Below are 26,201 nucleotides of genomic sequence, written 5' to 3' on the forward strand. Positions count from 1 at the left end.
CAAAAAATAATAATTTTCTTATAATTGAGGCCAGCAAGGGAAAATGATTCAATATTATTAGTTCCTGTAAATCAATTTATTAATTTTAAGTCCTGCGATATTTTAGAAAACAAAATTTGAGTATAATTTTAGTTTTCTTTATAACACACAATTCATTTAATCTGAAAAAGGTGCTTTTTGATTTTTTGAATTTAAAATTGCAATCAAAATTCAATAACATTTTATTGTTTTTTAGACGAACGGTTGATTATATCTTACAACTGAGGTGACTATATACAACTGCCACATATGTTAAATTCAATTGAACCATTATTTGTGTTTCTATGATAATTACGTTGTTATAAAAAAATAATAATTGAAATATAGATTACAATTATCAGAAAGATACATAAAATGCATTATCAGAAGATGTATTATTATAAATAACATGGAATTGAAGGTTTCTATTTGATCATACATATATACCCTATACTTGTGGACAATAATTTGTGTGGTGTCTCTCTCCTTACAAGAACATCCACAATGGCAATAGGCCAGTCATAGGCCAGCCACTCTCTCTCTCTGCCACGTCAGCAGCACTAAAAATTCACCTGTCACATCAGATTTAGGCCGCAATACAAATAATTCAAAAAATACTACATTTACGGAATTAAATTACGATTAAATTACGGAATTAAATTTACGAGACATATACGGGAAAATTCATTAATTGCATTAAAAAAAAGGTACATAGATAAAAAAAAATTACATAATAAAGAAAAAAAACTATCGCCGTGCAGTCCTCCGTGCCCACAACTCTTCAATTATATCCTTTTGGAGTTGAATATGAGCATCCACTTGGCGCATGTCGGCATATTCCTTGAGGCGGCCGACTTCATCGAGAGGTACCCCACGTCGTACGCTAGGGGTGGCCGTTCCGTGGCTTGGACCGGCTTCATCATCATTGGCCCAACTAGTCGGTTGTACGCCTTCGTCTTCGACATCATGTTGTGCATGATAATGCAGGCGTACATTATTTGGGAAACGCATTTGACATCCCACAAACGCGTTGGACCCTTATCAATCACTGCTTGGTGGTGGACAATCGGTGGAGGGCGATGTATCGCCTGCTGTTCCACCCTTCGCATGTACCGCTCCATCTCGCGGTTCATGTAGGCCTCCATAGTTCGTTCATCTGCCGTTCGTACTCCTCGGCATCCCCACCACCACCACCATCCCCACCACTACCACCACTGCTACCACCCGCGTTACTCATCGCTCGATGATGCTCTTGTACAGAAATTTAGAGAGAGAGAGAAAACTCGTTAAAACAAGTGGTGCAAATGAAAATGTAATTAAAATTGCGTTTATATAGGTTTTTTTTTCAAAAAAAAAAAAAAAAAAAAAACGTAAAAGGGCGCTGGCCGATCGGCACGTCACAATGGCGGCAGCGCTAGAGCGCCCAAGGTTTACCGAACCGGCGGTTAAAATCGAAACCGTAACCGGCGATTTACGGTTCCGAACCGAAACCGCAAAAAATATGCCGAACCGAAACCGTGAATTTTAGAACCGTGGTTCGGTTCGGGTTTCAAATTTTTCGAACCGAAACCGCGACCGAACCGCCGGTTCCGGACCGCCAACGCAATGATAAATTTAAACATAGTTAATCCTTATATTAAAACTATACTCCATTATATAAAACATTGCTGAATGATCCGGTTTATGAGTTTTATACTCTTATATAAATAACTTTCATTTTTAGATTTGGTAATATCCGTAGAAACAATAATGTGGGACAAAATTTTGTAGCAAAAATAACTTTATAATACTATTTGGTAAAACTGGATGGTAATTTGAAAAACATAAGATAAAAGATAATAAAATAAAAATAACTAAATTACAAGATGAAGTCTGTGTTGTATGGTTAATGGTAATAACTTTATAATACTATTTCCGATTTTATTAATTAACACATTTTTTACGTATGGAATCTATGGAGTATGGATAATTATTAATAAATATTTATCCAACATTTTTTAATAAACTTAGGAGAATTGATTATTTTAAATAAAGTATAATAAATTAACATTGGTTAATGTTGTAGTCTTCAAAATTGATTAGTTGAGTCTTCAAAATTGATTGGTTGACGGTGGGCGATGGCTGCACTATTTAAAATTGATTGCACAAAACACCATTTCTTTTATTTTTATTTATTTATTTATTCTTAAATGTTGATTTTAAATTCAAATTGGATCTCATTTCTCTCTATTTTTATCTATATTAAATACTCCTCTCTATCCTTACTTACACTCACCTCATTTTAGTGCTAACAAGAATTTCTCTCTTCAATCTCTCAATTTAAACTATCCATTTCCTTGTTCCAATTTATTTTATAATTTCAAACTATATAGCAAAAAAAAAATTAACGGAAAAAAACCGTAAAACTGCGAAACCGAACCTAAACCGCTACAAACCGTCCGAAAACCGGTGGTTCCGAACCAAAACCGAAACCGCCGGTTTTCGAACCGAAACCGAAACCTTGAAACAGCCTCACGGTTCGGTTCCGGTTCCATATTTCCCAAAACCGGAACCGGCGGTTCCGAACCGAAACCGCCGATTCATGAACCGTGGGCAGGTCTAGCCAGCCCCAGCCAATCGGCCAGCCCACGCCGATTTTCTCGCCGATTTCGGGCTGGCCGCTTGCAATGGTTCAGCTAGCCGACCGGCTAGCGACGCGAATCGACTAGCCGGTTGGCTAGCCGGCACTGTGGATGCTCTAAAATCCAATTAGATTCCAATTATCTCAAACAATGAAGTACTACTACATTTTTATCTCGATCACTTATAAAATCCAATAGGTTAGTAGGATCGAAGATGTATTTGAATTGTAAAATAAAAAAAGTATAGTAATCTCAGTTAAAAGTCTTAAAATAAAAATACATAAAAATTAATACTAATACTACTGCTGCTGCTGCTGCTATTATTATTATTATTATTATTATTATTATTATTATTATTATTATTATTATTATTACTTTTTTGGGTTGAGTTCTACGATTAACAAAAGAAATATTCTCCTACTTAGTAGTTTTACTTTTTGAATGATACCTTTTGGGAGTGAAGTAATGTAGTACTAATATTTATAAGAAAAATACACTCATTTAGCTTCATAAATTAAAATAATGGTAGCTTTTAATTTAGTCTGAAATTTTAATAAACAAATTATTGAAGCCTGATAAATTATTTTTGGCATCGAAAAATACATCTACCACTTGACAGTTGAATTTCCTGTGTGATATTTCCATCCACACAAAATCAATAATATAAAAAAGTTGAGATGCATGTCATTGTCTGATCAAAACCACGTAGTTTTATTTGTATCCGATTGTTTTATTGCTTTTTTTGGTTATAACATAAAACCAACAAAATTTCTGGGATAATATTTCAGTTGATGTACAACTCATTTTGTTTGTGTAGGAGAAAGTCAAGACATAAAATAGCAAACAGCATTTGGATTATCCAACCAACTATTGAAATATACTGTATTCTACTACATCATATCATAATAATCGCATAATCATCGATCTATGTTGATTTATTATAAAGTATTCAATCGAATAATGCACATATAGGATATATATTGCACAAATGATAAAACATCGAACATTCCACCAATTGGCTTTCAATTATTGTTGATTTTAGATAGAGCCCAAATTCAACTGTACATTATTCTGTATATTCAATTACTAATATGGGCAGACTGACACAAGTGGATGTGGGACGGCTCAAGTCCTTATTAAACTAACTTTTTAATTGTTAAATTTGATGAAATTGTTACAAATTACTTTTAGCCCTCGCTAAATTATGCTGATGAATATCAAACTGTTAGAGGTTGAGGATATGAAATTGAAGAAGTGGATTCAAAAGAAAATATTTGAATAATGAATAAAAAGTAAAGGAAACACGAACATATTTCAAGTAAAAGAAACACGAAGATAATTCAAATTTTAGATTAGGTTATCCGATCTTCGTCTTCGAAAGAGTTTAGCACGAGTACTTTGCACACCTTAATCAGAGTTTGAATAAGAAAGTTATGGAGAATAAGCAAAGAGCTATGCTAAACAAGCAAGTCGGTGGGTACGCACCCAACGACCAGCTGGGCTAAGAACCCAGTCCAGAGCAGTCCTAGCGACCCACTAGTATGCGAAGAGTCATCAAGAGAGATTTTTAAAATGATTTTGAATGTCTTTTCACTTCTCAATCCTCTCCGTCTATAGTTACAGTTTTTTGCTTCATTTATACTCACTTCGTCCCCTATAAAATACTCCCTCCATCTACAATTAGGAATCTCATTTGTGGGTGATACGAGTTTTAAGAAATGTTAAGAAATGTGAATGGAAAAAAAAGTAGAACAGAGATCTCACTTGTATATATTAGTTTTAAATGAAATGTGAGTTGAATGAATTAGTAGAAGGTGAGACCCTATTACCATTTATTAAAAAAAATGAACCGAGACTCTTATTTGCGCATGGACTAAAATGGAAAAACGAGACTCCTATTCGCACATGAACGTGGACATTTGAGTGGGAAGAGAGTATCTAAGTAACTAATACTACTACAAACACTTTTCGAGATAATAAAATGTGTTGATTCATAAATTAGCTATACTCAAGATATATATTCACCTCCCCAAAAGAACTGGCTAGTAGCCCAAGCCTTTTTCAAGGCAACAGTTAATTATGTGAACATCGATAATATTCGTATGGAGTTTATACCACATCGAATACAAATTCAAAAATAACACCTATATAAACATGGATTTAGATTCTTCAACGCATTGAATATTTATCAAATGTATATCATTGGATCCTTAAAAAAGTTATACTCCATCATATAAAAAAATGAAATTCTACCATGCCCATCCAATTTCGTCCAAAACCTGCATTAATTAAAAAAAAATGTTATATGCATTGGACAACAATACGTAGCATATGAATAACAAAAACATCAATTTGAAAACATAACCCAATTCCACATCAACTCACCAAATTGAAATAATTTGATATGCAGTATGTACCATTCAAACAGCAATTCTGTCCCCAAATCTCTTCTTTTTTTTTTTGACAAAATCCTATTTTTTCAATGGTGTTGAATTAAACTGTAAGAACCCCAATTCAGCAAGGAAAAATCGATGTTGCTTTAGCAGCCACCGTCTTCTTCCTCCCCTCCGCCGCTACCGTCGTTGTTTTCACCCATTAACCTTAAATTTTCCAACATTCCCAATTTTGAATCTGACTTTCCCTCTCTTCACCAGCACTTGTTCCACATCTTCATCATAGCATTCCCTTTTCAACTTCTTCATCTCAGTGCTCCCCAAATTCACCGCCTCTTCCCTTTCCAAACTCTCCTCCCACATCACTTCCCCTCGCCTCTTCTCCTCCTCCTCTACGCGCACCTCCACCGCAGGCAGCCACCGCGGCACGTGCTTCAGTTTCCCCTCATTGTACCACAATCTATTATCCCTAATATTCAACACTCTACCTACACCGGAGCAGCTCATCATCGGCGGCGACGGCTGAGCAAACGGTATTTGATCCATGTGCTTCACGCACTTGATCAAATCCCTAATCGCGGCTGACCTCCACACCGATCGTGATCGCACTCTCCACGAGCCGTCGAATCCTTGCACCGATGCCAAATCTTCGATCGCGGCGGCGATGTCGAAGAGGTTTGATTCCGTGCGCCCACTCGAATTGGCGGATTCCGCGCTTAATTTGGCAATCGCTTTCAAATACCTGGTGGCGATGTCGGTTAGGGCTTCGAGTGCCGGCATCTCGGCTCCTTTGTAGCCTATCGATTGACAGATCTGCGCCACCGCCACTCGTGCTAGGGTAAATGAGAAGTCCGGCGCCGCTGTGGCGGCGCAGATTTTATCTTCTCGCATCGATCTTCGCGAATTTCCGTGGTGTAAATAAGGGGGAAACTAAATACTTCTATATTGCAACCACTCCATCATAACGGGAGCCGGTGGTGGAAGGCTTGATGGTTGCGGGAGAAAAACAACTAGAGGCGCCTTTTAGTGGCGGCGGACGCGGTGGTGAATGTTATTAGAGATGCAGAAGGCGGTGGTGGCGGCCGCGGATTGGGCGTAATTTAGCGAGGCCGAGGGTTTCGGAGGCTGTTGGGGAAACTTTGTATTTATTCGTATAATAATTAATTACAGTAATTATTTTTCGAGATTAAATAATTTAACTGGGGATTAATTAGTAGAATTAAATAAAAATAGAGGAGTGATCACCTATTTTTGGTTAATGAAAGATTGAAAGTTTGTGGCTGATTATATTCAACTTTAATTCAATTTTGATATACCAGAAGTGTGTGTGGGTGTTATGAAAAGTAAAATGAGGTAGATTATTGTTCATATTCACATAAGAAAAAATGTCACGTAAATTTCCTTTCCTTTCTCTTCAATTACAATATGAATCCATAATTTTTCATATCAAAATAAACGAAAACGAACGAAAGTGGAAAACTCATGTATTTCTCACTCTTGAAACATTTTCATTGGATATTATCACATTTTGATGATGTGGGATGAACTATATCGTTTTCTATTGATAGGTTAAAGTTATAAAGTGAAAAAATTGATTTTTTTTTATCAAAGTTAAAATTATAAATTGAAAAAAAATTAACATTCAGGCTATTATGAATGATAAAAGTTGAAATATATAGCTGCCCTCTTCTTGTCACCATCAACTCAACTCCACAAAGAAACTGAAATAAAGAGTCTTGACTAACTAGACCCTAACACGGCCCATGCATGCAAGGGTCTGATAAAATGGAGCACGCAAAATTTATTTCATGGGCTTCAGTCGATCTCAAGCTTTCCTATTGGTAAAAAATGTGGTAAGTCAATAATCTAACAAAGTCCCTTTCGAATTCTTATACCGATTATGTTTGCCCATTTGTTTTCAATCAAAGCCCAACTTGCATTTTACTTAATTAAGCTCATATACCACCAAGATATCAAGAAGAAATTGCCATAAAAGTCCTAAGCAATGACACAGCAGAATCGGCACAATGTCCTAAAAATTTAATTTTTTGCTATATTGTTTAGTAAGTAAATGCCAAAATTAGTCCTGAACATATGGTTATTTTACGTTTTTTGTTCTAAACATTATCTTTTGGATTTTTTGGTCCTGCACATTTCAATTCGGATCACAATTGGTTCTGCACATTTCAAATCGGATTACAATTGGTCCTCCCGTCAACATTTCCGTTAAAAACTAGCAGTCAACAGATTTAATCCCGATTTTAACCAAATTAAACTTTTAATTCTAATTTTTTACTTCCTAATTAATTCCATAATTATTTTTATAAATATTCTAAACCCATCGTCACCATGGGCAAATAGTTGTTTTTCTCTCTTCCTAATTTTAATTCTAATTTTTTACTCCCTAATTAATTCCATAATTATTTTTATAAATATTCTAAACCCATCGTCACCATGGGCAAATAGTTGTTTTTCTCTCTTCCACCAAAACCGTCTGCTCCTTACCCTGATTTCTCCACAAACGCCCACATTATGATGATTTCCGATTCTCCCCTTCTATACATATCGCATTCCCCTGATTTCGTACTACCAAAACCACTTCTCCTTATCTTCCCCTTTTCTTGATCTTTTCTACTTATCACAATACTGAATTAGAAACGCGGTCAGCATCAATCAAGAATCTGGTCAATCACTATTTGTTCCATTCATTGTTCTTAATTTCCTAGTTTGACGCTATATTTATGTGAAAAATTGGATCTTTTTAAGTTTTTGGATGGAATCGAGTGGGATTTACTCAAATTTGCAGCCTAATATGTTAGGGCTAGAAATGTCGCTCCACCACAATTTACCACCAGCTCAGAATCCCCAAAATCCACACCACATTCCGCCGCCGCAGCATCAGCGGCACAACCCCATGGTTTTGGTGGGTTTTTTCTGGAGTGGCGAAGAAGCAGGAGTGGATCGTGTTCGCTCTTCGGGGGTGGTGATGATGGGTTTAGAATATTTATAAAAATAATTAGGGAATTAATTAGGGGGTAAAAAATTAAAATTAAAAGTTTAATTTGGTCAAAATCGGGATTAAACTCATTGACCGTTAGTTTTTAACAGAAATATTAACGGATGACCAAAATGATCAAATTTCTATATGTTCAGAACCAAAAAATCTAAAAGATAATGTTTAACACCAAAAATATAAAATGACCATATGTTTAAGACCAATTTTAACTTTTACTCTTGTTCAGTAGAACTTCACTTCTGCATAAATATAGGTATGTAACATGTGTGTGTAATACAGTTGCATTTCATCTACCTGAAGGAAATAGTATTAAGACTTTCTTAAATTTATGTCACCCTTATCTATTTGGATTCTTTGTAAAAATGGTCAATGTAAATGAAATTTGCTCAATATAAGTAACAACTATTCATCACACTGGAATAGTAAAATGTAGTAGCATAAAGTGATTTTCAAATACTTCTAAAAACAAAATGTTTTTTTTTTGCTTGGCAGCAGGAATCAAATAAAGTTAAGTTCTACTTTTTTGAGCCGTTTTACTACTGTCACAGTAAAAAGAGTTTGTTATTTTGATTTTAGCATAAAGTGAATCCAGGGGAAGAAAGCACCCAAAAAATTATACTCCCTCCGTCCTAAGATAAGTGACTTGTATTCCTTTTTGGGATGTCCCACTATAAGTGACCTATTTCCATTTTTAGCAAAAAGTCATCTCTCTTACTTTATTTTCCACTACTTTATTCTCTCTTTCTCTCCTCTACTTTTTCCTCTCTTATACTTTACTCTCTCCACTTTAACTTATTTAAATACCATTCCTTAAATCCCGTGCCCAAAAGAAGTAGGTCACTTATCTTGAGACGGAGGGAGTATTATTTTAATGCAATAAAAACATTAGTAAGAAATTATCCCTACTTAAAATGATCATCATTTTCTGGCATGTTCATTTATAGAGTACCATTTTTAGATAAACAGAGCAGTCACTGTGGACAAAGATTCACCATGATTCAGGGAAAATGTAAGGAAAATTTTGTTACAGCGTGACGTTGTGTTGTTTTCGCATTGATGAGCAAAATCGTACTTCAATTGCATTTTAGGAAGCCATATGAATGCATGAGTCTCTCTCTTTGGAGCCACACATAAAAACTGAAGGACAAATTTATGTATCTAGAAACAATTTTATGTTTGAAAGCCTATAGTTTTGTAGCTACTAGATCTTGCATTTATTTGAATCTGCCCAGGTGCTGCCCCAACTCACGTGTGTTACGTGTATAAGTCGGTAAAAATTGTCTATATGTTCATTGTTTTTAAGATGCTTTTAAAAAAAATGGTGTTTTTTTAAAATAATCATTGTGGGTTACTAGTTATTTTGATTTGTAGCACATTGTAACATTTGATGTAGGGGTGAGCGTTCGGAGAAAAATCCGATCTGATCAGAAAATCTGAAATTTTATGAAAAATAAATCCGATCCGATATACATTATCTAAATCTCTGAATTCGAATAATCAAAATTTGAATTACGAAATCTGATCTGAAAAATCGAAAATTACATAAAAATATAAAAATTTAATACAAAAAATATTAAATTGAAAAATTTAATGTCAAAATCTAAAAATCTAATACTATTTCATTTGTATGCCATTAAATATACTTTTACTATTTTTGACAAGTTGACTTCAGATCCAACTAAATCATTTCATTCACGTTTTATTATAAAACTAATATACTCGTATTCCACTAACTTTTTTTTATCCACTTTCTTTTATAAAGTCAAGCAATTTCTTATAATCGAGTCTGGAAAAAATTAGAATTGCTCACAAATGTTTCTTTTTTAATACAATCTCTAACAAATGCGTAGATGAGTGGGAAAATAGGTTATGCTTGATTTTTATGTACTTGAGTTGATAAAATGATGTGAAAACATAAGAATTATGAACCATTAATAACTGTAATACCTAAATCACACTAATACTATATACTAACTAATATTACAAAGAGTCGTTGAGATATACTATCTACAAAATTAAACCCAATTCCCGGCATCGAATGTGGCTCTTTGTCCTCAACAAAATTTGAGATTACACCATAGAAGATGAAACCTAACAAGTCAAATCATAAACTAATCCTTTATCTCTTCCCAGCTGGATACGCGTTTGAATTTCTCAATTTCCATATATTCCATTCCAATTGATTAAAAATGCAATCCAATAAACTGTCTTTGATTCCTTCATAACACAAAGAAAGTCTTCTCTTGAAATTAAACAACCCTTGTTTTGTGATTACAAGATTGCACGTTCTCCCAACATGCTCCCAACAATCATTCCCACCTCTAAAAAACACTCCCATTTCTACTCTCTCATAAACTAAACCAACTCTTTTCACACCACCGCCAAAATGGCCCGCCCTCCTCCCATTCCCATTCCCATCCCCCTCCTCCTCCTCCTCCTCCTCCTCCTCCTCACCAACGCCGCCGCAAAACCCTCCTCCTCCTCCTTCACCCCCGCCGATAACTACCTCATCAACTGCGGATCACCGGATTCCACCCCTCTCGACGACGGCAGAGCCTTCAAATCCGACCCCCAATCCTCCTCCTACCTATCCACCGATGAAGACATTCTAGCTTCTCTTCCCAACATCTCTTCGCCGTCGTTGTACGCCACCGCCAGAATCTTCCACCACCTCTCCATGTACCGATTCCTGATTTCCAAACCCGGCCTCCATTGGATCCGCCTCCACTTCTACCCCCTCCCCCACCCCACCTACAACCTCACCTCCGCCACCTTCACCGTCACCACCGACGACACCGTCCTTTTGCATGGCTTCTCCGCCGCCACCTCCAAAACCATCATCAAAGAATACCTCATCAACGCCACCTCCGACAAGCTCACCCTCAAATTCTCCCCCATGAAAAACTCCGCCGCCTTCATCAACGCCATCGAGCTAGTCTCCGCCCCGGACGACCTCATCCCCGACACCGCCGCCGCCGTGTCTCCCGCCGGCGAATTCTCCGGCGTCAACAAACACTCCTTAGAAGTCTCCTACCGCCTCAACGTCGGCGGCCACCTCGTCACCCCCAAAAACGACACCCTCTCCCGGACCTGGCTCCCCTCGGACGCGTACCTCGCCCTCCCGGAGGGCGCCAGGAACGTGTCCGTCCCCACCGACACGATCACCTACCCCAAGGGCGGCGCCACCCCTCTCACCGCCCCGTATTCCGTCTACGCGACGGCGGATCAGATGGCGGACTCCTCCACCGCCGATCCGAATTTCAACCTGACTTGGAAAATGAGCGTTGATCCAAGCTTCTCGTATTTAATCAGGCTCCATTTCTGCGATATAGTCAGCAAAGGCCTCAACGAGCTCTACTTTAACGTCTACATAAACGGAATCACCGGCGCCGCCAATTTCGACCTCTCCGCTCTCACCTCCGGCCTAGCGATACCTTACTACAAGGACTTCGTGCTCAACGCCTCCGCCATCACCAACGGGAGCGTCGTAGTCCAGGTGGGGCCCACCTCCAACGTCATCTCCGCCCTCCCCAACGCCATTTTAAACGGCCTCGAGGTGATGAAGATGAGCAACTCCGCCGGCAGTCTCGACGGACTTTTCTCTGCGGATGGGAAGAAACACGGGCAGAGCTCCGTGATGAGAGTCGCGGCGGGTGTCGGGCTAGCGCTAGGTGCGGTAGCGTCGCTTCTGCTCCTTTTTGCCTCTTTCCGATGGTGCAGGAAGCCGAGAGGGTACGAGAAGCAGAAGACGTTCTCGTCGTGGCTGCTCCCGCTCAACTCCAGCCAATGCAGCTTCATGTCGAGCAAGAGCAAGAGCACGACCTTCTCCACCATCTCCGGCGGCCTCAACCAGCTCGGGAGGTTCTTCAGCTTGAACGAGCTCAAGGAGGCAACCAAGAATTTCGACGAGAAATCAGTCGTTGGAGTTGGTGGTTTCGGAAAGGTATACCTAGGCGAGATCGATGGCGGAGCCACCAAGCTCGCCATAAAAAGAGGCAATCCGTCTTCCGCTCAGGGGATCAACGAGTTCCAGACAGAGATCCAGCTTTTGTCGAAGCTGAGGCACAGACATTTAGTATCTCTCATTGGCTACTGCGACGAGCAGTCAGAGATGATTCTTGTCTACGAGTACATGTCCAACGGCCCGCTGCGGGACCACCTGTACGGCCCCGCGGCTCTGCCTCCACTGACGTGGAGGCAGAGGCTGGAGGTATGCATAGGCGCAGCGAAAGGCCTGCATTACCTCCACACTGGGTCAACCCAGGGAATCATTCATCGCGACGTCAAGACTACAAACATCCTTCTAGATGAGAATCTGCTGGCTAAGGTGTCCGATTTCGGGCTGTCGAAGGTGGGGCCGGCGTCGCTGGACCAGACGCATGTTAGCACGGCGGTGAAAGGGAGCTTCGGGTACCTGGACCCGGAGTACTTCAGGAGGCAGCAGCTGACGGAGAAGTCGGACGTGTACTCGTTCGGGGTGGTGCTGTTCGAGGTGCTGTGCGCGAGGGCGGCGCTGGACCCGGCGCTGCCGCGGGAGCAGGTGAATCTGGCGGAGTGGGCGAAGCAGCAGCACGCGAGGGGGGAGACGGAGAAGATCGTGGATCCGGTGATTGCGGGCACGATTGGGAAGGACTCGCTGATTAAGTATGTGGAGACGGCGGAGAAGTGTCTTGCGGAGTATGGGGTGGACCGGCCGTCGATGGGGGATGTGCTGTGGAATATTGAGTACGCGCTGCAGCTGCAGGGGGCGGAGGAGAAGAAGACTGGTGGCGGTGGAGGGGAGGGAGAGGGGGAGGTGGTGGTGGGGATGATGAGCGATGATTCGGGGGTGGTTGGGGCTTCTCCTGTGTTTCTTGAGAGTTGTCATGCAAGATGAGGTGTAGTTTGGTTTTGGTTTCATGCAATCTTCTTCACCTCATGTGTTTTTTCTTTGTTTAACATAGGATGTATCTTTGGAGTTTCTAATTATGTAATTTCATGCAATCTTCTTCAAATGTTTCATGAAGATTGTTTAATGATCTTATTTAAGTTGTTAACTTTGAATATCTGGCAATATTGATGTGTGATGATCATGCGGAATTTAGTACTCCCTCCGTTCCCAGCTAAAATTCATCCCCCTCTCTTCCTTGATCGAGAAAAAGACATGTAATGCAAGTGTCATATATAGTTAGAAAGATATATGCGCTTATGAGAAAGGACAAGAAGATCGAAAGATAGTCATAATGATCTATCCATCTCCATGCTCTTTCTCATAAGCGCGTCTTTCCAATAGAGACCACTTGCATGACATGATTCGGTCACAATTGATGTGATATTGTCTTTCTTTTTATTAAGCTCGCTCAGGGCCATGCTAAAGCTTGCTTCATGTTTCTTATCCTTCATTCCTCGAGCACTATCATGAGTAGGGATCTGAATGCGCCAGCGTATGTTAGCACGTGGCTGTACGCGTTGTTCCTTTATGCAAATTAAATGTGAGCCACTACATAAGGTTATATTTCAATTGAGCTCATATGGATTTTGTAAAATTGCCACTCCAATATTATGATTCTCACAAATTAATCAATTCAGTCATGCATTGGAAATCGATCATCCAAATATGAAGATGGATATGGATCCTGTGCTGAAATGCATAGCAGGGGCTGCTGCCTCTCACAAAGAAATAAAATAATACTCCATCCGTCCCAGATAATTTGAGACACTTTGACCCGACACGGACTTTAAGAAATCTAATGGAAAGTGAGTTGAAAAAGTTGGTGGGATATGCGTCTACTTTTAAAGTATTAGTTTTATAATAAAATGTGAGTATGAATGAATTAGTGGAATATGAGGCCCACTACCAAAAATAGTATAAGTGAAGTGGGACAAATTATGTGGGACGGCCTGAAATGGAATACTGGGTCGAATTATCTGGGATGGAGGGAGTATTATATTTGATTATTTTATTTCCTTGTGAGAGGCAGCAGCCTTGCTGTGCATTTCAGCACATCAGAGGATCCATATCCTATGAAGATACAATGTTGCCAAATTTTCGTATGTTTCCAGATTCAGTGAAGACTAAGCTAAGATAAAGTAAAGATAGCATACTACTCCGATTGGTCTGACCTACAAACATTGTCCCTCTTAAATAACCCCAAAAGCGACTACAAGAAGAGAAATGCCATTTTCCCATTCCTACACAACACTCAAGCTTGATTGAAAATCCAACGACAAACTACGGTTACAATTTACATGACGGTTTGAAATAGTTGGTGAATTAGTCAACTTTTATTACCGCGCAAAGAATTTCGAATACCAAACTTATCTACATCCGCCAAAGGTGTAACACTCTCATTTCTAACCCGCTTAACATTAGTGCTCACCAATCCCCGATGCCTAAAACCGTAGAGATTCAAGACCTGATTATCCGCAAAGTTATAAGCCATCTCCATGCTCTTCAAGCACCTCTCCACCGGGTAATCCCCATTTCTCCCACACGTCCGACACCCCACGAAATGTGTCACTAACGGCCACCTCTCGTCCCCAAAGCCCGGCCGGTACTTCTCCATCATCTCCTTGTATCGGTCCACCAAACTCTCCCAAAACCCGTGTAAACAATACGAACTCTCAATCGACACCATTTTCATCCATCGCTCCTTCTGGGAGATAAGTAGGTATATCAGTGCAGACTGGTCATCCGCCTCCAACGCAGGCCGCCCTTTTAGACTACTTGTTAGGATTTTTCCAGCCTCCTCACGAGGCCGGCCTCTGGGCCCCATTTGGGCCCAGGCGTCCAGTAAGTCCAATGACCACTGGCTGTTTCTTAACAGAAAACTGCCAGTGTTTAGGGCTATCCACGACTTCTCTTTAAAGAGCATGTCTGGGTAGCCGTGTATGATCATATTCGAACTCCGGTATCTATGAAAAGGTATCTGGAAGACCATATCCGTAAAAAGTGCGTCGCTGTCCATCCACCAAATCCACTCGGCCTCCGGGTGCGCCACCATCAGCTGCCGAATCTGGAGCAGTTTCCCCCAGTGGCCGGACATCTCCTTATCCAAATGCGCGGTGTTGTAAACGAGCTCGATCCCGTGGATCCTGCAGTAGTCGATCTTGTTTTTGAGAAACTTGAGGAGGTAGTGGTCGCCGATGGAGTTCTCGCACGGGCTCGGCGGCGAGCCGGTGACGAGGTAGATTTTGGGGCGGCCGTTGATGAAGTACGGGAACTGAGGGTTCCGGCGACGCCATAGCTTCTTGTCTAGGTCCCAATTTTTTATTTTAGGGCCTAAATTGAAGGTTGAGCTGGAATTGGGGGAATTTTGGGAGGAAGCGTCGTCGGAATCGGTCGGATCGTCGTCGGAGCGGATTGCGGAGACGATTCGGTTGGTTTCTTCGATTAGGTATCGGCTCTCGGCGTCGGCTTCGAGGGAGACGAGGTTGCTGAGGCCGATTGTGCCGCGGAGGACGAGAATGGTGACGAATCCGCAGATGATTGTTATTCTGATGTTGCTGAATTTTCGATCGCCGCGCCGTCCCTTCGGGAGGTTGCGGCCGCGGGAGCCGGCGGCGTCGCTGTCATCGGAGGTAGTTTGGGGGAGAATTGTGAAGCTCCGCTTCTGAGCGGAATGCGTGGGATCCGCAGCCATTGGCTGGGAAGAATCAACACCGATTCAATGCCGGTATGTTTGTTGTTTGTGTAGAAATGGCAATGCAGGAAATCATGAATGCAGAAACATAGAAATTCAGGTCGCATGAATGTGTAGATTGGGACTTTGGGGAAATGAAGGGTGGCTTTTTGAGGGTTTGTTGTGAAAATTGAATGATGATGGAGAGGAGGAGAGGAATGAGCGCGACTGCGCGGGTTGTTTGAATTCATAATTGATTCTCAGCTTAATATAAGTAAAATTTATACCTGAATAAATGAAATTTGTGCATCCGACGTGGAGCGGTAAGGGTACTTTCGTCTTTTCAAGTTTGACGTGGCCGGGCTGTATTGGGCAATCACACTTCCACATTTAGATTGTTCCATCAAATTCAACAGTGCTTCCTGCGATCATTGCCTGCTATTTTCCGGCGATCCGATCAACCTAAGGTAAATCGTCTCGATTGATCGAAATTTAATGCCGCTCCTCATTTCACATTCTCGAATTCCGAATGGTTGATGGCTTATGTCGATCGAATCAGTGATGCGAGCGATATCTGAAAATTGGCGAGCAGGATTGGTAGATAGTGGTATTGACGGAATTAGTGAGGAGTAAAATTTTAAGAAACTAGAATTAGTTGATAATGGCTATTGATCGGATGTCTGTGGAAATATTTGAAATGAGAATCAGTGTGGCGTAGGATTATTTTTGGAATTGAGCATTGTTGTTGTGGATTGCAGGAGATTTTGTTGAGGGTCAAAAGATGAGTCAGGTATTTGAAGGATATGAGCGGCAATACTGTGAGATATCTGCTAATCTTTCGAAAAAGATTACTGCAGCTAGTGTCCTTAATGGAGGTGAGACACTATTTCCAGTCATCTTTGAGTTTCTTGTTAGACTTTACATTCAGTTTTATCAGTTAGATTGTTATGCCATGATAACCAGTGATAAGTCTGATCTTTAATGTCTGTGCATCTCTATGATGAAAAAAGGCATATAGCACACCATTTTTTCAGAGGACAGCTGCTTCTAGGTGAATCTAGGATGATAATCACATTGCCAGTTTGATATAACTATGTGACTGGACTCACTTAAGAAATATTACAAAATAAAATGGATCAGAACACTATAATATGTGATGGTACCCATAAAGAACACTATGTAACTGGACTCATTTATCACAAATGGAGGATAGTTGGTTCGTGGTGTTTAAGATTGACTTTATCAAGGTGTATTATTATCATGATGATTGGGTGGTTCTTAACTTCATCTAGGGGGAAAATGCTATTGGGGAGTGTTTGAGGATGTGGATCAGGATGCCTGTAATACTTTCTTAATTAAGATCACACCAAGAGGCAGAAGTTGAGAGGCTACTCGATCCATTTGCCGATTTTTGGATTTTACTTAACGTTGCAATTATTTGAGTAGAATCATTTTGTAAAGAGAACTCATTAACCTGCTTGAATAGTTGAGCATAGGAAAGGAAAAATGGAAATATCATGTGCACAATTTTATGATGATCTTTTTTTTAGGCAAGCTGATGAATAATAGCTGCAAAAAGTATCTAGAAACATTGGTTGCTTCAGTAATCTATTACATACAGTGCAATTACCATTTAAGTATTCCAGTATTTGTATCATATTTGGGACAAAAATGGAATCCTCCAGTTGACAATCTCAAGCTAATTTGGACAAGGACTGATGTAGCTTTGTAAGTTGTTTTTAGTTTTCCTTCACAGTCAAAACCATATGCTAGACTGTCCTTGAAGCTTTTATATCTTAGGAGGTGTTACAAACAATTAGCCATCACTTCACGGATGATGGGCTTATCTCTTGTTTAAGACACTCGACTATAGTTCTCTTAAAGCATGTAATTCATTCACTTCCATTTGCTGCTGATATTGGTTTAATGTCCCCGATCACAGAACAAAAGAAGCAGAAAGTATCCGAAGTTGCAGGAGGATTAGAAGATGCTGATGCACTGGTAATTGGTTCACTTCATATGAATAACGATCCTTATGCCCTTTGACTCTATACTAATGTCCAACTTGTGCTTAACATCCAAGATACATAAAATGGATCTAGAAGCTAGGAGCTTGTCCGCAAGTGTGAAAGCCACGCTTCTTGTCAAGCTGAGAGAGTACAAAACAGATTTGAACAATTTAAAATCAGAAGTGAAAAGGATCACGTTGGGTAATGCCAACCAAGGAGCTCGGGATGACTTGTTGGAATCAGGAATGGCAGACACATTGACGGTACTGATCTTTCCATTGTTCTTCTAGTATTGCTAAAGGAGCATTCAAAATTACGCCCGAGTTAGCTTATATCGGTATTCAGCCCGGGTATGTAACTGCGTTCTAATTTATTGCTCGATTATCCAGGCGTCAGCAGATCAGCGAGCAAGGCTACTGATGACAACTGAAAGATTAGGTAAGTCGAGCGACAGGATCAGGGAAGGTCGGAAAACAATGCTTGAAACTGAGGAGCTCGGAGTCTCAATTCTTCATGATTTGCACCAGCAACGCCAATCCCTCCTACAGGCACATAACACCGTAAGGCTCGTGTTCGTGTCTGGTCTGCCTCCTTTAGGTGAAACTGTCTACTCGAGATAAAATGATGTGTATGACTACTTTTTGCAGCTTCATGGGGTGGATGATAACATCGGGCGGAGCAAAAAGATTCTGACCAACATATCAAGAAGAATGAGCAGAAACAAATATATCATCGGCACTATCATTGTGCTATTAGTAATCGCCATATTTGTGATTCTCTACTTCAAGTTGACACGCCGCTCGTCTTCATGATTTCAAGAGTATGTATGTTTTTGGTTATCATCTCTATGCTGAGGTTTGGATTATTGTGTGTTTTATTTTTATCGCAAAACTGATCTGATTGTATATCTCATCCTCTGAGTTGTTTTGATCGACAATAAATCAGTACTCTTGATTTATTTTTCATTTTTTACGACACTTTCAAACATTTCAATAACTACTTCATTTTTAGTATTCTTTGTAAAATGACGACGTTTCAAAGCAGGATAATTGTGAATATTAAAGTTGATATGGGTCAAAAAGTGATTTGACTTATTTGGCCGCGAACAAAAAACTTGGTTAGCAAAGTAGGAGTACTAGTACTTTGCTTTGAAGCAAATAAGACTTACCACCTCCCGTTTCCTAAAAATAGGAACTTTAGAAACGATACGAATTTTAATGCCTAATTGATAAAGTAAAAACAAAAGAGAAAAAAATGGGTAAAGTAAGAAATAAGAGGAGAGCGGATTGTGGGGTTAAGTTTCTATTTCCAGGAAACATACCAAAAAAAAGAAAGAATTTCTATTTTTAGGAAACAGAATGAGTATAAATTAAATGTAACTCGGTTGGTAAGACGCTTTATTCAAATTTCAAACCAATAGGCTAGAAGTTCAAGTCATTACAATGTTATAGAATATCTTATTCTGTATCAACCATATCAAAACATATGTAGCAAACAAACACAACACAAATTTTGTTATATTTAGAAACAAGTCATGTAAAAGGGAAGTCATAGCTAAATTCTCATGGTAAAGATACCCTTAGCACTTCAGAAATGGGTCTTATATATCATCCACTGTGGGTAGGATGGCAATAGTTTCAGCTAAAATATAAGCGGTCTGTAAGTGTCGCTGTTGGAAATTAATCCAGATATGATATATCTAACTTTACCTTTTTCCTCAATCTCGAGAATCCAATGAGAGACAGTTAAAGAACTTGCAGAAATCCACAAATCGTCTCCTCAGCCCAGACCCAACGAGAATCTCCAAGAATAGCTCTACGTACTCCTACCTTCATGTCCAGAGATATTTATCTTTTATGATTACACGTGGAAGATCTCAAAGATGAATGCAAAACCATTTGGTGATGATCGGAGAGGATCTGTCACATGTTATCTGTACTAATCAACAGTGAGCAACAAGACCCGCATGCTTTCTGTTTCTGCAGGCTGCATTACAAAGTGATTAAATACGCAAGTGAATGGTAAGGTGAGGATATGTAATGGCAAGAGAGAGAAAACCATTACAATTTACAAACCGAGTACCTTCATTGGGTAAGGATCATTATTGGCACATGGACACACCATCCTCGTGTGAAAGTTCCATATTAGCAGTTTGATCATCCTCATCATATTCTTCCCCTTCTTCCTCATCATCTTCAGGTTGGCCATTAAGATCCACGTCAACACCATTCACCTTCCTCACAAACTGGCCCCTTACACGAGGTCTACGCTCTGCTAGTTTTTTCCTATTCACATACCTGATCTTCTTGTCGAAGCATCTTTCCTTCCGTTTCTGCCTAAACTTCAACAGTGCCGCCTCTCTACGGTCAACTTTACTTAACTTCACTTCACTGGACGTAGAATTTCCAAATGATGGCCATGGATGTGGACTAGGCATTTGACCTGGTTGTAAGCATATACCATACGGGTAGTAAGGATAAGATGCCATTCCAGGGATGTGAGGAGGACATTGTGGAACATGATTGTACTGAGGAATCAAAGCAGAATTAGCACGGTTGCTTATATCGTGGTTGATCTTAGGATACATAGATGCTGATGACATGGGCACTTGATTTGCTACTCCAGACATGTAATAAGGATATGGGTAAGATCCAGTCACATCATTAGGAGAATCATTTCCTAAATGCATATGCTCCTGAGAGAACTCCTTTGAGTTCCTCTGTTGAGATATATCCAGTGATTTAGGAGGAGTGCATGACCTGTCCATAATAAACGATTCAGGAGCACTACTACTGCTTGGTTGTTCATCTGGCGGCAACTGGTTTTCGAGGGTCTCATGAGTTTTTTCTCGTTGGACGCTCAAATCCACTTCACCATTCAGTATGGTCTTTTCTGCTTCGATGCTAAAACCCACTTCACCATTCAGTATGTGATTCTCCACAAAGCTCACATGCTGAGCTGTATTTTCAGGAACAGAAGAAGACCCATGGTTTGTGCTTTTGGATATGCTGGATTTGACATAGGTGAAGAAAGCAGATGATTCACCTATCTTGAATTCATTCTTCCTTAAAAAAGGTAAAATTTGTCCTGAAGAAATTTAAAAGCACATTTAGGCTAATGTCATATGGGAACAGGAAAACTCAACAAAAGCTTGCTCTGGTCAAGCCTTAATCATTTAAAATCTCAGTAAGATACTCAAGAAATAACTCAAAAGAATACAATGGTGCTGCACCCAGAAGAAATCAATGAATGATAGCTCATACACTAAAATTGCTGTGAAAACTATCAAAGAGGGGAAAGAACCAGAACTTAAGCTCAATTAAAGCTGTTCATGACTGAAATAGATTAAAGAAACTCAAAATTACAGTTCTACTTCTCTAGCATGTAAATGCACTGGAGTTGCATAAATTGCTTGAAAACTTTATTCAGAATCATAATGGCATATGAAAATTGATGGAGGAGCATAAGCCAAAAACCCTTAGGTGAAACAAAGAGAGAATTCTAAGTTGAAGCAGCTTTGACAGGATTTGCTTTCATGAGCATAAAAACTTTATTGTATTTGAAGCTATTACACATCAACAACCTGCTTCATGAACAAGAACGTGAGTTTCATATTTTTGTGAAGGACTGAAACACATCCATAGCTAATGATCTACACAGGAAACTTCAGAAACATCAGTTTGGCCACATCCAGAGGACCAGAATATGTATGATAGCAAAGCATCTTCAGATTTTTCAGCAGTCCGGAAATAAAATGATTTAACATTTAAGATCCCCCTAAAGGGAGGACAAGGGTTGGGAAAACCTGTGATACTGCTTAGTTATGAAAAGGCAAGCAGCAAAAGTTGCAGAGAAATCTTCCAGTTTCATTTGGACTACCAGATCGCTGTCATATGATCATGAAAATACCAGTATACTAATTCCTACAAAAATGAGGTCCCCAGAAAGTCGGGACCAGAGGGATCCACAATTTTCCTGGTCTACATATCAAATGAAACAGGCACTGTAACTATTTGATCCATGCTTCCAGCTTTTAGTTAACAGTCACATAGGATTCATATGTGCAAATAACCCAAGGAAAAAACACTTTTGACTTCATTCTTGAAATACACACGTACACACACTTTTGACTTCATTCTTGAAATACACACACATACACACGAGCACAAGATAAGCAGCTTGAACGAGTCACAAAATGATTAAATCATGTGATCAGTTCACCTATCCTCATTTCATATGTACGCCTGTCACTTATTCCTGGCACATCAGGCTGACACTCCCGCCGAGCCTCATCTACAGTAGCTATAGGAGCAGTTGTGGTGGTATCTATCTGAAAATTATAGATGCAAAGACAAATCAAATGCATATGGATCAAATCTTAATTGAGAATAAGCAGCTAAAAGGTAGTTGAATCTGCAAGTAATGTTGATATAGTATTAGGCTCTGATCATTTTAAGCTCTTCATTACAAGATCATATTGGATTGACCAAAATAATCTCCCCTCAAGATCACTACTCCTCAGTTATACCTAAAGAAGTTCCCTGCTGACTTGTTCCGCTAGAAAAACTACAAGTCGCGAATTGTATACTTTAAGGGTGATTTCAATACATTCAAACTCACCTCATCTTCTTGGTGAGTTGAGACACACATCTCTGGGTTAGTACTCTTTCGGGACTTGTCATCTGTGTCATCCGAAAATAAGGTAGTGCTATTGGTGTTAGCATCATCACTGTGGTCTGAAACCACCAGATCAAAATCATAACTTATGATGTTCTTCTCCACAAGTCCAAGCTGCAGATGAAAAAGTTGACAGATACATCATAGTTTAAATACTACATTATGGAATGCATTGCTAATGTACACTCTCAAAGAAAACACAATCTATGCACACAACACCCCGCATAGGAAATTTGACAATATGACTACGACACCTTGCTTCAAGGTAGCCTGGGTGCAAAGAAAGAGAGTGATTTTAAACACGATACATGAATGGTAGCACGATAAGTCTTACAAATGCCTAAAAATGATGGCAAATTAGTTCTATAAACATGGTTTGCATGATGAAGTTTATACTTAACAACCATCTATCTAAATCCTAATCCCTATCTAAGAGTTTATTCTTGTAGTATGTGAAGGGTAACTGATGCACACCAAGGATCCAACAAAGCAGAAGTGGCACTAGCTGGTGTAGACCCATCATGAGCCAAGATAGTAAAACCTCGGAATTTACGCTTCATTTGTTCAGTATATCACTTTGCAGGGGAAAGTTTTCTAGATGACTAAGAACAGGGGCAGAGCCAGGAATTGATGTGAGGAGGCGCAAAAATATATTATAAACAAATTTTAATTTTATAGTAATGAGAAGGGGAATTTAAAGGAGAATTTAAAATAAATTTTTAAATTTAAAGAAAAATAACATTGGTATAAACTTTTGAGGAGGGGCAAATGCCCCACCAACACACCATGTAGATCCGCCCATGATTAATAATAAAGAGTCATGCACAGCTGTTAATGTAAATTTGTTGAAATTTTGAAAAGTATAAATAGTACTTTATACTAGATTGTAATGTACCATTCTCCTTCTTCTCCACATATGAGTCCACAAGTTCAACAGCTCATTTGTACGTAATGGCTTCACTAGATAGTCAGCTGCTCCAAATTTCAGGCACTTGACAACAAGGGGAACCTCATCTTGAGCTGACATCACTAGCAAAACAATTAAATTTGATTCAAATATTTATATTTTAAAAGCTCTACGAGTAACGAAAAGAGTGAATGCTTACTTATCACAGGAATTCGTCTCAACTCTTTGTCCCTCATAATATATTTTAACATTTTCAGTCCTTTAGACATTGGAAGGTCTACCTCAGAAAGAATAATATCTATATCAGGCCCCTCTGCATTCAGTGCATCAATCACCTGTCTTGGTGACTTTACAGCAGTCACTGAAAATAAAGATTCATTACATTTAGCACCCAAAATTCGCAGATGGTTGAATGCATGATATAAATTAAAAATCAAGTCAACTTTCCAAAATCAATAACTAGATCCTTGCTTTTTTTTCTCAAGTTTGTCAGACTCTTATCTGGCAACTGTTCCAAAATTCAAAACTAGTAAGTTCCTCCAAGCTCTTAAGACAGATCGTGAACTTGTCTTCATTCTTTCTCTTAAGTTACTAAAATCCACTATAGATCACGGTACAACATCAGAGAAACTGGCACCAATTACACTAATAACCCCTTTCAGGGTACAAAAGAATCCGATAATTAAGAACTTGCAGCACATTTTCTACTCAAACAATCACCAAATTGAATTCATTTTCTGACATCTGTTATACGTGTCTGATGGGAACTTTATAGACAATAAAAAAAGAACAGAAACCCTTACTGCAGATACGATTCAGAAAATTTCCAGAATGTAGTACTAAAGCAACCGATTGTAGAGATGCGCAGTACTGCATATACACGGAGTTGAATGAACTCCTATATCTTCGTCAACTGATTAAGTGACAAATGATGTAAAAGTTAATTAGAATGAGTTCTACGTAAACAATTCCAATATTTTCCATGTGAATTGTTATGACAAAGATGAAAGTGATAAAAGTAAGGAGGAGCTCTGTGAGGTTGATATAGCTAACAGCTGGGCTCATGTTTCAGCACATGGAATCAGTTGGGACAGCTCAGATCCAGTTACGGAAGTAAAGTTGTGATCTAGCCGGCCAGGAAGTTTTACTGAAGTACTGAAACTTAAGGAATGCAGTTACACATATTCCAATTACTTACTCATTGGGTCTAATCAAGCATTCCCAGAGGAAATCAATGCATTTTACATTTAAAATCTTTGCAACATTGACTTAGAACAACTCAGGCTTCTAAATGCAGTAACCTACATCCTTGACTAAATCTACATCACATCATATTGGCAATTAAGCCAATTTTCTATAAGAGCGAAACTACCCTCGTAAAGCCATTAAAGGAGCTGCATATGCTTCTTAATCCACAATAAACTCCAGCTTCGTTAATCAATTGGATCCATGAAACATAGGTATCACCAACTATAGATCATTAAAAAACTTTACAACTGCATAAATAGCAGTACACATATTCCAAATAAGAATCATCAGTATAATATATGACTTACTAAACAACACAAAAGGCAACTTTTGTTAATCCATTGGATCCATGAAAGATAGGTATCACCAAGCATAGATCATTAAAAAACTATAAAACTTCATAAATAGCAGTACACATAATCCAAACAAGAATAATCTGTATATAATCTACTAAACAGCACATAAAAAAACTTCAACCAATAAGGAAATCAATTAATTACAAATAAAGAAGAAGAATAGCATATCAAAACCTTGATAAGAACATTTACACAAAAGTGTAAAAACCTCCTCAGAACTTTTCACATCATTATCACACAACAAAATCCTCACTTTACTCCGATCAATAAACCCATCCCCGGTCTTCCCCATCTCACTCTTCTCCATCACTCTTATCAGCCTCAATAACGAACTAGGGTTGAAATGGGCCCCCTAAAACAATAAGCGCTAGAGTAACTCCATCCCACACCTCAAAAACCCCAATCGATAAACCGCCGACAAAAAAAAAAGGTCAAAATTACTCCAATCCAATACAGTACACCACCAAAATCCACCACAAACTTCGATTTCTCCAGATCATCACAAACCAAACCAACACCTCCGACGTCAAAATCAAATAGGCAGCTGCGTCAATTCATCAACTAGTTGACAATTCTCGCAATCAATCATGGCAGGGAAGCTCCGCGAGCAGCTGAAATAGGCAACCCCAATCCAACGGTACCCAAGCCGCCACGTCGGCACCGTCCCCAATCCGGCGCACTTTAGCCCCCCACCAATCTACCCAGTACCTACACTTCTATATCATTTCCTTCGCACATAAATTACTTATATGTAAAGTGAGAGTGAATTTCCTTCGCTTGTTGCCGAAAAGCTCAGAATAAAATACCGAAAAAGGAAGATACGGATATTTTATTGGCGCTTTTTCTCTCTAACTGCTAGTGCTGGGTGCTAAAATGAGCGGCCCGATTTGGCGTGACGGCAGCCGTCTTGATTTCGAATGGAGGGCGGAGATCGTGCGCATTCGGCGCATGTTAGGAAAATGGATGACGTGGAATTTAGGAAAGGCCCGGGTGTGAAAAAGTGGAAAAGAGAGATATTATAGAGATAGAAAGATGCCACGTCAGCGGAGAGATGAGCTGTGACTGTGTATCAAGATAGACTCGAGCAAGCATTTCGTTTTTTTGGTGGGGCCCTATGGTCCGTGATTGGTCATCAATTTTTGTGTCCGCAAATTTTAATTTTTACTAGTACAAAAATTGAATTTAATGTTGTGTAGCCCGAGTTATGCCACTAGATATTTTTTGCTCTTTTTGATTGGTGTGTCACTAGATATTTTAAGATCTTTTTAAATCATGATAGATTGTTTTGGGACAAAATGGGTACCGAGTTTATCTTTCATTATTAATTGGTATTCATTATTTTAAGTGTAGATACC

General features: G+C 39.4%; 5 protein-coding genes across 8 annotated transcripts; 2 read left to right on the forward strand and 3 right to left on the reverse strand.

Annotated features, from left to right (window-relative positions):
• Positions 1-4,769: 4,769 nt before the first annotated feature.
• LOC125187191 (transcription initiation factor TFIID subunit 8) lies at positions 4,770-6,168 on the reverse strand. 2 transcript variants are annotated; one of them, XM_048083731.1, is made up of 2 exons: positions 5,057-6,168; positions 4,770-4,918 (listed from the first exon to the last, which is right to left on the reverse strand). In XM_048083731.1, the coding sequence occupies exon 1, from the start codon at positions 5,921-5,923 to the stop codon at positions 5,228-5,230; it is 696 nt and encodes a 231-aa protein (XP_047939688.1). In that variant the 5' UTR covers positions 5,924-6,168; the 3' UTR covers positions 4,770-4,918; positions 5,057-5,227. The 2 variants fall into 2 exon arrangements, with proteins under 2 accessions (XP_047939688.1, XP_047939687.1); XM_048083730.1 differs by having other exon boundaries at positions 5,025-6,168.
• Positions 6,169-10,434: 4,266 nt separating this feature from the next.
• Positions 10,435-13,112, forward strand: LOC125189244 (probable receptor-like protein kinase At5g61350). The gene has a single exon (XM_048086540.1). It carries the CDS (start codon positions 10,435-10,437, stop codon positions 12,922-12,924), a length of 2,490 nt encoding a protein of 829 aa, XP_047942497.1. The 3' UTR covers positions 12,925-13,112.
• A 1,126-nt stretch (positions 13,113-14,238) lies between these two features.
• Positions 14,239-15,762, reverse strand: LOC125186229 (probable xyloglucan 6-xylosyltransferase 5). Its single transcript, XM_048082581.1, has one exon. It carries the CDS (start codon positions 15,668-15,670, stop codon positions 14,306-14,308), a length of 1,365 nt encoding a protein of 454 aa, XP_047938538.1. The 5' UTR covers positions 15,671-15,762; the 3' UTR covers positions 14,239-14,305.
• Positions 15,763-16,019: 257 nt separating this feature from the next.
• LOC125190543 (vesicle transport v-SNARE 13-like) lies at positions 16,020-18,657 on the forward strand. The gene is made up of 6 exons (XM_048087872.1): positions 16,020-16,116; positions 16,408-16,524; positions 17,592-17,650; positions 17,733-17,921; positions 18,048-18,218; positions 18,306-18,657. The coding sequence occupies exons 2-6, from the start codon at positions 16,431-16,433 to the stop codon at positions 18,468-18,470; spliced, it is 678 nt and encodes a 225-aa protein (XP_047943829.1). The 5' UTR covers positions 16,020-16,116; positions 16,408-16,430; the 3' UTR covers positions 18,471-18,657.
• Positions 18,658-19,103: 446 nt separating this feature from the next.
• On the reverse strand, positions 19,104-25,809 carry LOC125188421 (two-component response regulator-like APRR1). Of its 3 annotated transcripts, XM_048085253.1 has the most exons (8): positions 25,021-25,151; positions 24,046-24,155; positions 23,442-23,603; positions 23,231-23,364; positions 22,279-22,449; positions 21,880-21,988; positions 19,741-20,745; positions 19,104-19,644 (listed from the first exon to the last, which is right to left on the reverse strand). In XM_048085253.1, the coding sequence occupies exons 2-7, from the start codon at positions 24,116-24,118 to the stop codon at positions 19,760-19,762; spliced, it is 1,635 nt and encodes a 544-aa protein (XP_047941210.1). In that variant the 5' UTR covers positions 24,119-24,155; positions 25,021-25,151; the 3' UTR covers positions 19,104-19,644; positions 19,741-19,759. The 3 variants fall into 3 exon arrangements, with proteins under 3 accessions (XP_047941210.1, XP_047941209.1, XP_047941208.1); XM_048085252.1 differs by lacking the exon at positions 24,046-24,155 and having other exon boundaries at positions 23,231-23,355; positions 25,021-25,809; XM_048085251.1 differs by lacking the exon at positions 24,046-24,155 and having other exon boundaries at positions 25,021-25,807.
• Between the last annotated feature and the right edge of the window lie 392 nt (positions 25,810-26,201).

Source organism: Salvia hispanica, chromosome 5 (assembly GCF_023119035.1).
Source record: "Salvia hispanica cultivar TCC Black 2014 chromosome 5, UniMelb_Shisp_WGS_1.0, whole genome shotgun sequence".
Lineage (NCBI taxonomy): Eukaryota > Viridiplantae > Streptophyta > Magnoliopsida > Lamiales > Lamiaceae > Salvia > Salvia hispanica.